Below are 12,230 nucleotides of genomic sequence, written 5' to 3'. Positions count from 1 at the left end.
GACCCCCTTCGTGCGGCCGCCGGGGGGTTCGCGGGGGCCCCGGGGCCGCTTTGAGCCCGAGGGCGGCGGCTGCAGCCCGAGCCCACGCGTGGGCCGGAGGGGCCGGCGCTCCCCCCGCCGCTTTTGTGATGCTAAAGAGCCCGGCGGTGAACCGCGGCCCAGCTGCGGCCCGGTGCCGCCCCCGGCCCGCCCCCCGCGCCCCCCCGCCCCGCCCAGCCCCGCTCCGCTCCCTGCGCGCCCCTCCGCGCCGCTCCGCCACTCCTCCGCAGCCACCCGCGCACTTCGGACGGCGCCCACGGAGGCCGCGATGCTGCTGGAGCGGGTCCGCGCCGGTTCGGAGAAGGCAGCGGAGCTCTGCCCCTTCCCGCGGAGCCCAGGTGAGGGGGAGATCTCCGCGTCCCCCCGCGGAGGCACCGGCGGCTGCTCCGGGAGCCCCGGGCCCGGCCGTGCTCCGTCTGTGCCGGGTCCGCGTCCCCGGGGGCACCGTCGGGGCCGCGGTCGGGGCTGGCTGCGGGGAAGGGAGGCCCGACGGCATCGGGGGATCCGTCCCGCTCCATCCCGCCCGCCCCGCGCTCTCTCTCGCTCTCTCCTGCCTCGTCCCCGATGTCAGAGCCCCCCTCGCACCCCCCGCCTCCAGGCGCCTGTTTGGGTCCCGTCGGGTCTGGACTGGGGCTCCCGGTCAATCCCGGGGGAAAGCGGAGCCTGCCCCGCTCTCACGGGAGCTCTGCCCGGCCCGGCGGAGCTGCGGCTCCTGCCCCGGGGTCCCACCGCTCCCCGCTCAACGAGAACGGGGACGGAACGGGGTCTTCCCATTGTCCGACGGTTCCCTCCGACTGCGGGCTCCACCCGCGCCCCCCTGCCCGCCTCCCACGCCGCTTTTCCCCCGCTTTAGAAAAACTCCGTTAATTCTTCTCTTGAACGTTCCTTCGTCCCGTTGAACGAACGGAGCCAGCCCTGTCGGAGCGGGGAGCACCGGGCTGCGCTCCCCCGGTGTCACCGGGGCTCCGGGGCTCAACCGGGGAGGCTGAGCCGGGTTCGGAGCAGCGGGTCCGGTCCCGGATCGGGGCCATCCCGGTTCTCGCCAACATTGAAAGCGGTCGATGCGGCTTAAAAATAAAATCAACGACGAGCCGGGACGGGGCCCCCGCCGATATGCGGGGACAGCGGTGTCACCGTGAGCGGGACCGACCGAGCGGCCCCGCAGCCGCCGCGAACGGGCCGGTGCCCCCTGTCCTAGCCCGGTTCGCCTTTCCGGGGCGGTCCCCATGGGCTCCCCCCGGTGCGCTCATCGCGGCCGCGGCAGCTGAGCCTCCGACCCGGCAACCGGGAGCTGCGTGTGCTCCCCAGGGGCGGAGGCGACACCACCGAAATCGAGCTCCCGGTAGAACGAAAGACACGCAAACACCTTTTCTTCCCCGCAGGACGCGACTCTCGTTTATAGCCCCGCGGTCCTGGGCTCTGTCGGGGCCCGGGGAGGCAGCGGGAAGGGCTCGGCGGGGCTTACCGTGGCCGAGGGCCAGTCCCGGGGGGCTTCGCGCCGCCGGGGGGGCGAACCGTGAGGTGCTTTTCCCGGGCCCGGGGTAAATCCCGGGGTTTGCTGCTCACAACGAGCTCGGGGCAGCGACCGGCGCTGCCTCCCCCGGCGCGACCCCCGCCCGCCGCCGGCCCCGTCGGGGCTCGTTTCTGGGCGCCCCGGAGCCGCGTCCCTCCCGCCGAGCGCAGCCGGGAAGGGGCGGCGGGAGGGGATGTGCCGCCGGCCCCGGGGGCGGGGGGGATTAAATACAGCGCGCCGCGATGCCCTGCCCGGCGCTTCAGACCGGCACCGGCGGCGAGGCCCGGCGTCTAAAAATAACCCGCTTTAGCGAATTAAATCCCCGGCGGCGCGGGGGTGGCAGCGGTCGGAGCGGGGAACAGCAGCCGCCGTGATTTGGGGGGGTCCGGCGGGCGCGGGGCTGGGGCCGGCGGCGGAAGATGCGCCAGAGCCCGCGGCCCGCCTGAGGGAGCGGAGCCGCCGCGGCCCGCGGATCGCCATGCAGCGTAAGAGCCGCGGTCCGGGCTGTGCCGGTCCCTGCGGGGCTGTGAGTCACCCCGCGGGGCTGTGCCGGTCCCCGCGGGGCTGTGCCGGTCCCCGCGGGGCTGTGCCGGTCCCTGCGGGGCTGTGCCGGTCCCTGCGGGGCTGTGAGTGACCCTGCGGGGCTGTGCCGGTCCCTGCGGGGCTGTACCGGTCCCTGCCGGGCTGTGCCGTGGTACCGTGCCCGCTGCCGGAGCTCCCTCCTGGCCGGGCCGCCGCCTGTAGCGGTGCCGCTCTTGGGGTTGGTTGTTTGGGCGAGGTGAATTGTTAAGGATAACGATTATCACCTCCACCTCTTACCCCCGTGCACGGCGATCCAGCTCCGTATCTCTACATATAATTATCTTCACATAGAAACACTCTCATGTCCGTATCCATCTGTTTCTCTACAGCCGTGTCATACATCTCTCCGCCTCTATTTGTACCGATATATCTGTATTTATGTACCTCATATCCATATTTTCACCTGCTTATCTCTATCTATACCTATATACTGAAATTTATATATTTATGTCTATATATCTGTACATTTCGTTCTCTGTCTGCTGTATCTGTTTATTTTTATATCTCTATTTCTCCATGATTGTATCCTTATCTCTTTCTGTATAATCTCTGTCGCTATCTAGAGGAGGGACAAGACTGCCGCGTTTTTATTTTCAGGGCAATTATCGTAATTTTTGGTAGTTTCTTTTCCCACCCCGTTCGGGCTACCCCGCCGTTGTTCACAGGTGAATTTTGAAAGTTTAGGAAAAGGAAAAAGAGCCTGGAATAATTACAGCCTTGCCGGCGGCTCGCTCGGGGGATTAATTCCGTTTCCATCACTTCCCTCCTTGTTTATCCCGGTTGTCCCGGGCACTTCTCCCGGAGTGTTCTCGGCCCGGGGGTTCGCCGCTCTCCGCGACGCTGCAACAACGAATTTGAACGAATAATGGTTTTTTTCGTGCTGTTTCTCGGGCCATCCCCGGTTCCGCCGTCGGTCGGCAGCAGCCCCGGGGCGGCGGGCCGGGCCGGGCCGGTCGGGGAGGCGGCGGGGCCATCGGGGCTGACGGGAGCTGCCTCCCCGCAGAGATCCCGCTGTGCGCCGGCTGCAACCAGCACATCGTGGACAGGTTCATCCTCAAAGTCCTGGACCGGCACTGGCACAGCAAGTGCCTGAAATGCTCCGACTGCCAGACGCAGCTGGCCGAGAAGTGCTTCAGCCGCGGGGACGGCGTCTACTGCAAGGAAGACTTCTTCAAGTGCGTGGGGGCACGGGAGGGAACGGGGGGCGGCCGGGGCCGGGTGCGTGTCCCAGCACGGGCGCGTTTGGGGTTCAGCACCGGGACAGCGGCACCGGGCGAGCACCGCGGACAGCGCCGGGACCGTGCCCGGCCTCCCGCAGCTCAGGGGCCGCCGCTTGTCCCCCCCTGCTCAGGCGCTTCGGGACGAAGTGTGCCGCCTGCCAGCAGGGCATCCCCCCGACCCAGGTGGTGCGCCGGGCCCAGGACTTCGTTTACCACCTGCACTGCTTCGCCTGCATCGTCTGCAAGCGGCAGCTGGCCACCGGCGACGAGTTCTACCTCATGGAGGACAGCAGGCTGGTCTGCAAGGCGGACTACGAGACGGCCAAGCAGAGAGGTACCCCCTGCCCTGTCCCTTCCAGCCCCGAGGGCAGCAGGGAGGCGGCCCGGGGCGCTTCTGCCCTCCGGGACAGGCTCACACGGCGGGCGGGAGGGTGCCGGGAGAGCCCGGGGAGGGTCGGGGGTCCCGCCTCACCGGGGCCGCTCCGTGGTAACTTCACCCCTAACTCGCCCCGTGTCGGCAGAGGCTGAGTCTACGGCCAAGAGGCCCCGCACCACCATCACGGCCAAGCAGCTGGAGACCCTCAAAAACGCTTATAACAACTCGCCCAAACCGGCGCGGCACGTCCGGGAGCAGCTCTCGTCGGAGACCGGACTGGACATGCGGGTGGTGCAGGTGAGAGCGGGGCCGGGGGGCAGCACCGGGCCGGGGGGCGGGCACGGAGCGGCCCCGCAGCCCGGAGCTCCCCGGCGTGCCCTGCTCGCAGGTCTGGTTCCAGAACCGCAGGGCCAAGGAGAAAAGGCTGAAGAAGGACGCGGGTAGGCAGCGGTGGGGGCAGTACTTCAGGAACATGAAGCGATCCCGGGGGACATCCAAGTCCGACAAGGACAGCATCCAGGAGGAGGGGCCCGACAGCGACGCCGAGGTTTCCTTCACAGGTCGGTGGCCGCAGCCCCAGCCGGGGCTTTGCGAGCTCGGGCTGTGTCCTCCCCGCCCTGCCCCGGCTGCTTTCACCCGCTCCGTGCCGCGGTCACAATTTTCAGCAGGGAAACAGTGGGTGAAACAAAGCGGCCGAGGCGAGAGAAGGGCAGAGCCGTGGGATCCACCCGGGGGAAGCGGAGCCGGGCACAGAGGGGCAGCCGGGACCGAGGAAGGGCGGGGGAAGCTCCGCTCTGCCTCCAGCCCGGCCCAAAAGCTGCGGGAAGAGAAGGGAGAACTCCCCGGGCAGGCGCTGCAGTGTCGGAGCCGCTGCTCAGACACGGCCTTTTCAAGGGATTCTTGGAAATACAAAAACCGGGAAGCCCAGAACCGCTGAATGTTTCTATGGGAAAACGAGTGTGATTTTATTTTTTTTTTTAATTAATTTTTTTTTAGTTTTATATAGGGATGGTTTTATTTGTGCAGTTGCTCACTAGGACTCCTCAGTCCTGTGGGAGCCGTTCCTGTGCTGCAGAAAGGAAATTGTTGCAGTGTTAGGCAGTTCTGCAGCAGTGTCCCCTCTTTGGAGCCGAGATTTCTGGTGACAAACCCAGGACAGAAACAGCAGCTCTGGTCCTGTGCAGCCTCACCCTGCACTCTCCAGACCCACAGGGACAGGGACAGGGACAGGGTGGCATTTGCAGGGACATGTTCTTCACAATCCCAACTCCAGCCCAGCGCTCCAGCCCAAATTTTTGTATCATTTTTAGGAATGGGAGAGAAGCTGAAAAGCAAACCTCTCTGTATATTTACACAGACTGTGTATTTATAAACACACAGTTTTTCATCTCAGCTCCTCTCCCGTGCTCCTAAAAACTATTTGATTTTCGAGTCTGTTTATACACACTGTGTATCACCTCATTAAATATGAATAGTCTATAAATAATAACTAAAATATGTCGAACAATTATTGAGAGCTCGATGCCACAAACAGGTTTGTATCCCAGGCAACAGAGCAGCTCTCACTGCCCATAAAGCCCCTAACAAATACAAACAATTTTTGCTGGGAACTTAAAAAATACTGCTCATTTTTCAAGAGTGTTTTTAAGCCATACAAATACATTTTGTGTTTGTGATTTCATTACCTTCTTCCCGAGCAGACAAATATCTTATTTTAATATCTCTTTTCCTCAGCAATGTGGAATTTATCTTGCATTGGTTCAGTAGCTCCCAAAAGTGATACCAAAATTCAAGATAAACCTCAAAACCAAATAGAAACAAAAGGTGGAAAGACATTGAATTCACTTCCCCTTTAAAGAATTATTTTTAAATCACAGTCTTATATTTTAGTATGTACTTTTCATGCATATTTTTAAAATCCAAGATGTATTAGTTGAAATATATTAGATAAAATAATAATCCGATGGCTGCCTATGAAGATCTCTCAGCAAGCAAGGGAATAATAAGGAATTACAAGTGGAAGAGCGTGGCTGCTCAGCTCCCATCCTTTTAATCTATTTATACCCAGAGCTTGCAGGAGCTCCAGGGTGAGCGGTGCTCTTCCAGTAAAACCAGTCCACTCCAGCACTGACCATTGCTCCGCCAGTAAAACCAGTCCTTTTCCCTTTCAGATGAGCCCTCCATGTCCGAAATGAGCCATTCCAATGGGATTTACAGCAATCTCAACGAGGCGTCCCCGGCGCTGGGGAGGCAGGCAGGGCCCAACGGGAGCTTTGGGCTGGATCCCAGCGGGATGGCGGCTCAGGACCAGTTCCACGACCTGCGCTCCACCAGCCCCTACGGCATCCCGCAGTCACCAGCGGCCCTGCAAGCGCTGCCAGGCCACCAGCCCTTGATCTCCAGCTTGGTTTACCCAGACAACGGCTTGGCCATGGTGGGACAGAGCGGACAAGGGGTGCCCCAGACCATGAGAGTCCTGGCAGGGAATGGACCGAGCTCCGACCTCTCCACCGGCAGCAGCGGGGGGTACCCGGATTTCCCGGCCAGCCCGGCCTCCTGGCTGGATGAGGTCGACCACGCTCAGTTTTGATACAGGGGCCACCCCCAGGCAGCGGGAAGGGAAAGGACTCGGTGCTGTTAAATGTCACCTGCTCTTGCAAAGGACAGAGGGACGAGCCGTGAGTGCCGAGCGGGGCAGGAATGTGACGGAGGGAGCAGAGGGGATTCCGGAGATGAGCCTGGCAGAGGATGGTGGACAAAGGCCCTGGCACTGCAACCATTGGCACCCGGAGCGCCCAAACCAAACTGATTCTCGTGTCTTTACCAAACACCAAGACCTGTGCTTTACAGATTTGATATGAGGTATTTTACGTTTTGTTGTCAGTGCATTCTCCAAAGCAAGGACTTGCTCCATCACCCATCCACACCGAAACATTTTTAAGGGAAAATAAAATCCTCATCCACGGTGAAAGGTGTGACAATGTCTATATTTCTATAGGAGAAATGTTCATAGTGAATCACTTCAGAAATCCATAGTAGGAAACTTCTCTGTTCTTCCAACAGATTTTTTAAAAGCGCACCAATGCGGTATGTTTTGTTTTACTTTGAATTTACATTAACTTTTCTAAAATGAAATGCTCTTTAATATGCCAATCATTTATCAACAGCCCTTTTCCTTTGTAAAATGAAAATCATATGTTAATTCTGCTTCTTCCCTTTTTAATTTGTAGATTGTTAGGCTGACTCTTCCATATAAACATTAAACCGTGAATAGATGTATTTATTACCAAGTAATTCCACGTTTATCACGAGGTCAAGAGGTGAATTTTCTTGACCCAGGGACACCGGTGGTGGATCTTGGTTGTGGATCTCACGCTTTTCCTTCAAATTTCTTTGCATCAGTTTTACTGCAAAGTGTCTCAAAAATCACCCTGATGTCTTGTTGCCAAAAACCTTCTCGGGGGGTCGGGCTGGTTTAAGCTGAGCCCTTCCCCAGGCACTGCTGGAGTGAGCACCCCCTTCCCCTGGGGACATGTTCTGTTCCAGGCATTTGTGTATTTCCACGGATATTGTGCAAGCTGATCGTGAGGAAAGGCAAGACAATATGTATATTGTTATCTGTAAAAATTATGGAATTAACTGTAGATTATGTGGATGTCCAGTGTCTTTTATTTATATTCTCGCTTTCTCTCTGATGATCAAATACTTCAAGATTACAAATAAATTTGTCAGCTAAACTTTAAATAGTCTTTTTCTAAATTCACATCATTCACAGTAAATAAAAAAACCTGAAACTAAAAGCTCTTAAAACTTGATGCCATGGTTGCACAAAGTGTTGAAATATTCCCTTTCAATAGGGGAGCAAACCCACTGATGTGGAAATGCTTTGGAACAAAAATAAAATGAGGACATGGGAGGCTGGCAGTCCTTGGGACATCTGAACAGGATTGCTCTGGCTTTGATCATATTTTTGATGGGACATTGTTATTTTCCAGCAATTGTGGCAAAGGTGGTGGCTGACACAGCAACAGGAAATAGAGTCTGATGTTGTGTGTCTGCAGAAAGTTGTGAATGTGAAACACAGATCCGGAAATATTTCAAAGAGAAATCAGGAAGAAAGGGAAAAAATTCCTAAGGGAATCAGTTTGACCAAACACATGTGTATAAATACATATATATATATATATATATATATATATATATATAAATATAAATATATATATATATATTTACACACAAATACATACCCCACCTGACCTTTTTAACACACGTGGGCTCTGAGGTTCTCACTCCCCTGGGATGTCAGGGGATATTTGCACCGGGCTCTTCCAGGAGAGCAGCAGCAGAGCCCGGGGGATGCCCCGGTAGCTGTGGGTGGAGCGGTGCCCTGCGGGCTGGCACAGCCTGGCACAGCCCCGGGGGGATTCACCGGCCCGGGGACACCTGCGACATCCCGGCTTTTATTCCTCGCCTTTTCTAAAGGAGCCGTGGCCGCTGCTGGGCAGTTTGAGGGCTGTGCTGCCCATCGCCCCCTCCTTTCCTTGCTGGCACCCCAGGTTCTGCTCTCAGGGAGCACAAGGAGCCTGCCCAAAGCAGAGCAGGTCCATGGGTGCTGCTTCAGGGAAGAATTGCTCACCCAACAGAGAAACTCCCTCTTTTCTCTCCGGGAGATCCACTCCGAGAGCCGTGGCTGGGATGGGAGAAAGCCCAGGCAAAAATTTGCCTCCTTCAGTTCTGAGCTCCTGAGTCCAGAGCTGGGCTCGGCAGCGTCTCCTTCCTTCTCCAGAAGTGAATAATAAAGAGACAACTGTTGCTGCCAGCCTGAAGTTACACCACAAGGACATTCCTTACAGAAATTTATGGAGTAGATAGAAAACTGTGGCATTTAAAACAAGCAGATTGCAGAACTTCACCAAAAGAAAAAAAGAAGAGTTTGTATTTTCAAGAATTCTGTGTCTAGAAATGTCCTCACTAAATCTGGGCAGGTGTTTTGCATAAAAATATTTTGGCAGTTCAAGGATTGATAATATTTTCATATAGAAGACTAAAAAAATACTTTGAAATACTCTTAATTCCTAAAACTTAAGAAATAACGACAGAAAGACAGCAATGCAGCTGGTTTTAGGATAATTCTGTTGTTTTAAAACCAGTCTAATAACTGTAGTAATTGAACCTGTGTTTTATAGATATTTTTCTCATTGTTTCCCTCCCAGTAAATAACGGGCTCTGTTGTTCCTCTCCCCCTGGGAATTCCCAGGGGATGGCTGAATTTAAGAAAGGAAGAAATGCAAATCTCCCCCTGTGCCTTTGTGCTTTGCTCAGAAAGGCAGAACGGGGCTGGAAGTTGCTGGCGCTTGTGCTGCTCTGAACAGGGAGAAGAGCTCCCCGAGTGTCCTGAGCTCAAATTCAGGGATTGCATTTCAGCCTCTCCTTTCAGGGCCGAGGCTCAAGGATTCCATTAATATAAATGCTTTCTTCCCATTAAAAAGAAAACCAATTTGAAAGAGGCAAATAAAACTTGCACTGTCCAACTGACTGACAGCTTGTAAAACCCAGGCAGAGTTAGGAAGAGGAGGTTTGCACTGCTCAATTTGCAGGTGGCTTTACAACCTCCACTGATTTCCATCAGTACATGAGTGGCAGGGAATTTTTTGTCTTCTCAATGAGGAAAATTTACTGTATTAATCTTTTTTTTTTCTTTTTCCGAACAGCATATTCACCTTTGTGCCTAAACTTGTGCTTCCTACAGAAATGTTTGGATTTTCTGTCAAATACTAGAAGCAGCTTATTTTTTCTTATTTGGATTTGCCACGTGAAGCCAATGAAACCAAATCCCTCATGTCCAGGGAGCAGACACCTCCTCTCCTATCCAGTCTCATCCAGGGGAGGAGGTGACAAAAGGGGGCTTGGGCACCTCAGTGCCCATTTTGGGGGTGTGGGCCAGGTGAAACCCCTCATCCACAGGGAGCAGGGAAGGTGGACACAGCCAGCTCATCCTCAGGTCCCTTCTGGTGGCTTCTCCCAGATATATCAGAGCATCTGAGCAAAGGTGTTCCCACTGCCCTCACGTCCCACCTCGCCTCCCCCTGCCCAAGTCACGATTTTGAGGAACAAGGCAGGAAAATCTCCGGATCCTCCTCCTGCAGCACAGGCAGAGCTGCTGGGTGGGATGAGGGAGAGCCCCAGAGATTTGGTCTCAGTAAATATTCCAGAAAAAATGCTGCCTGTTAACAGGAAACTTCTCTCACCAGCTGCCCACAGTTTGGCAAAAGCAAATTGCACACATACTTAGCTCCCTGGTTCTCCTTCCACTGAGGAGTGAAGAGTGTCCCTGTCTGTCCAGGGAGGGCAGAGCCCGGATCTGGCTGGACTCAAGTCCTTCATCCCTCTCCCACCCAGGCCCTGGCGTCTTCCAGCGCCTCCGCAGAGCCTGGAAAAAGGCTCCGAGTCAGCTGGAGGCGAGTAAATCATTCCTGACAGCTACATCTCTACAGGGCAGTTAGAATTAATGTAACAATTTGGCGTTTAATGAAGCAACAACATGCTGGGCTGCGGAGAATAGCTGGGACCTGCTGCAGTCATCTCATAATCCCTGAGGGACACAAACGGCAGCGGCTCCATCAGATGCCGACTTGTCAGGCTGAGCAAACGCCGGGTGGGGACAGCGAGGGACAGCGGAGTGGCCGGGAGCTGGCAGCTCCTCCAGCTGGGACACAGCCAGCGTCCGGCAGCTGAGCTCGGCTCCAGGAGCGAGCCCAGCCCGGAGAACAAATCCCCCGTGCTCCAGGGATGGGCACAGCAGGAGCATCCCCCGGCATCACCGGGCATTGCTCTGCCCGGAGCTCGGGGAGGGCTCGGCCTGAGCGAGTCACGGAGATGCTGAAAAGCTTGTCCAGGAAGGGTAGAGAACTAAATCGGGACTGGAGGGGGGAACTGGCAGAACAATATCTTTCCTAAATAAAAACCAGCTGGATCAGGTGCTCTGCCCCCCAAAGTCAGATTTCTGCACAAGTTGCAGGTATTCAGCCTTTTGCAGGATAAGGCCTCTTAAAAACCCTCCCTGCACGGAGGAGGGGGAGAGAGGAATGAATGCAAATTACTTTGGAGACAATCTCCCATTTCCCATGTATACACACACGCTCTCAAAGCATCGCAGGCTGCAGCAGCTTGGATGCTTTAAAATAAATCATGCAGCACTTTTTCTTTTTTTGCTTGCTTGCTTTTAAATGAAAGCACAGCACAAAACAACATCCCCTCAGTTCCCAACCCAGCCGTGCTGGAGCTCCTCTCTGGGGCTGCCTGGTGTGTGTGTGGCCATAAACCTCCCCACGTTTTGTTGTGAAGCCTCACGGTCACCGGCTTTAAGGGCTTGACAGGTTTATAAAGTGCTGAGTGTCCCCCAGGGACGGCGGCACTGTTTGCAGGGAAGATGAAGCGTGCCATATCCAGCTGGTCTAACAAGGCAGCGGGAAATCTAAATTAATTCAGGAATCACTTCTGTTTTGCCGAGGGAGGATGCTGTTCTCAGTCAATGGGAGCAGCCCTGTCTTGGTTCTAGAAGACAGGTGTCTGCTAGGGAGAGCAGGAGCTTCTCTTGGGATGAAAGAATGTAGACCTCCTCTCTCCGAATTATTATAATTTTGAAATCAGGGGCTTTCAGGCAGAGATCTGGGGATAGGAATAACAGTTCTTTACTAGTATAACCAGGTAAACAAACAAACAATAACTACAGCAATAACAAGAAAACAGAACTAGGGACCCCGGGACAGCTTTCTCGGCTGAGACGGGATGGAGGAGAGGCTTTGTTTTCACAAACCCCTCGGGCAGTCAGTCCCGGTGCTCCTGCAGGGCTCCGAGGAAACAGTCAGCTGGGACAGCAGGGACGAGCTGCGATCCTGGGCTGGTGGATGAGGTGTATCAGCAGCTCCACGGCGATGCCTGGCAGGACAGCGGGTGCGAGGCCACCAGCCAAGAGGGGAGAAGGAGAAGAAGCAGCTCCGCGACCCAGCGCACGAACGTCCTTCTTCCCCGAAGCCGAGGAAAAAAGCCAGCTAAAAACTGTCCCCACCCTTCTTTTTCTGCCCCCTTCCCCGCCACTCTGGGCCCGGCTACTCTTTGTCCTTCGTGAGCACCTTTAAGTACTGGTAGTTAGGTTTCTCAGCACATAATGGGTAAAAATTCCCACCTAACCCTCAACACTATCCACCTCGAATTTTTTCTCATACCGAAATGTTACATCAAATATTAAACTTTTAAATTATACACTAACACATACTACTTTAACTATATACATATGTACATGCAGATACAGATACAAGCACAGTGTCATGGGTAGTTCACCCTAAAACTAGGTCTCCTTGAGGTATGCACCGGGTCTCTCCATTTTTTTGCATCACTTACCAAGTGCAACCCGGTCTTTGAGCAAAGACAACCCCACGGATTGGATTGTCTTTGCTGGAGGCAGAATTAACCCAAACAGTTTTTCTCAGCATACTTCTCA

At 55.2% G+C, this 12,230-nt stretch overlaps 1 protein-coding gene across 1 annotated transcript; it reads left to right on the top strand.

The window, feature by feature from the left end:
• Positions 1-307: 307 nt before the first annotated feature.
• On the top strand, positions 308-6,326 carry LHX3 (LIM homeobox 3). Its single transcript, XM_058853757.1, has 6 exons — positions 308-377; positions 3,138-3,309; positions 3,486-3,688; positions 3,876-4,027; positions 4,119-4,290; positions 5,902-6,326. Exons 1-6 carry the CDS (start codon positions 308-310, stop codon positions 6,318-6,320), a joined length of 1,188 nt encoding a protein of 395 aa, XP_058709740.1. The 3' UTR covers positions 6,321-6,326.
• Positions 6,327-12,230: the final 5,904 nt, after the last annotated feature.

Source organism: Poecile atricapillus, chromosome 20 (genome assembly GCF_030490865.1).
Source record: "Poecile atricapillus isolate bPoeAtr1 chromosome 20, bPoeAtr1.hap1, whole genome shotgun sequence".
NCBI lineage: Eukaryota > Metazoa > Chordata > Aves > Passeriformes > Paridae > Poecile > Poecile atricapillus.
The sequence above is the reverse complement of the archived record's forward strand: the minus strand, read 5'-3'. Positions and strand labels throughout refer to the sequence as shown.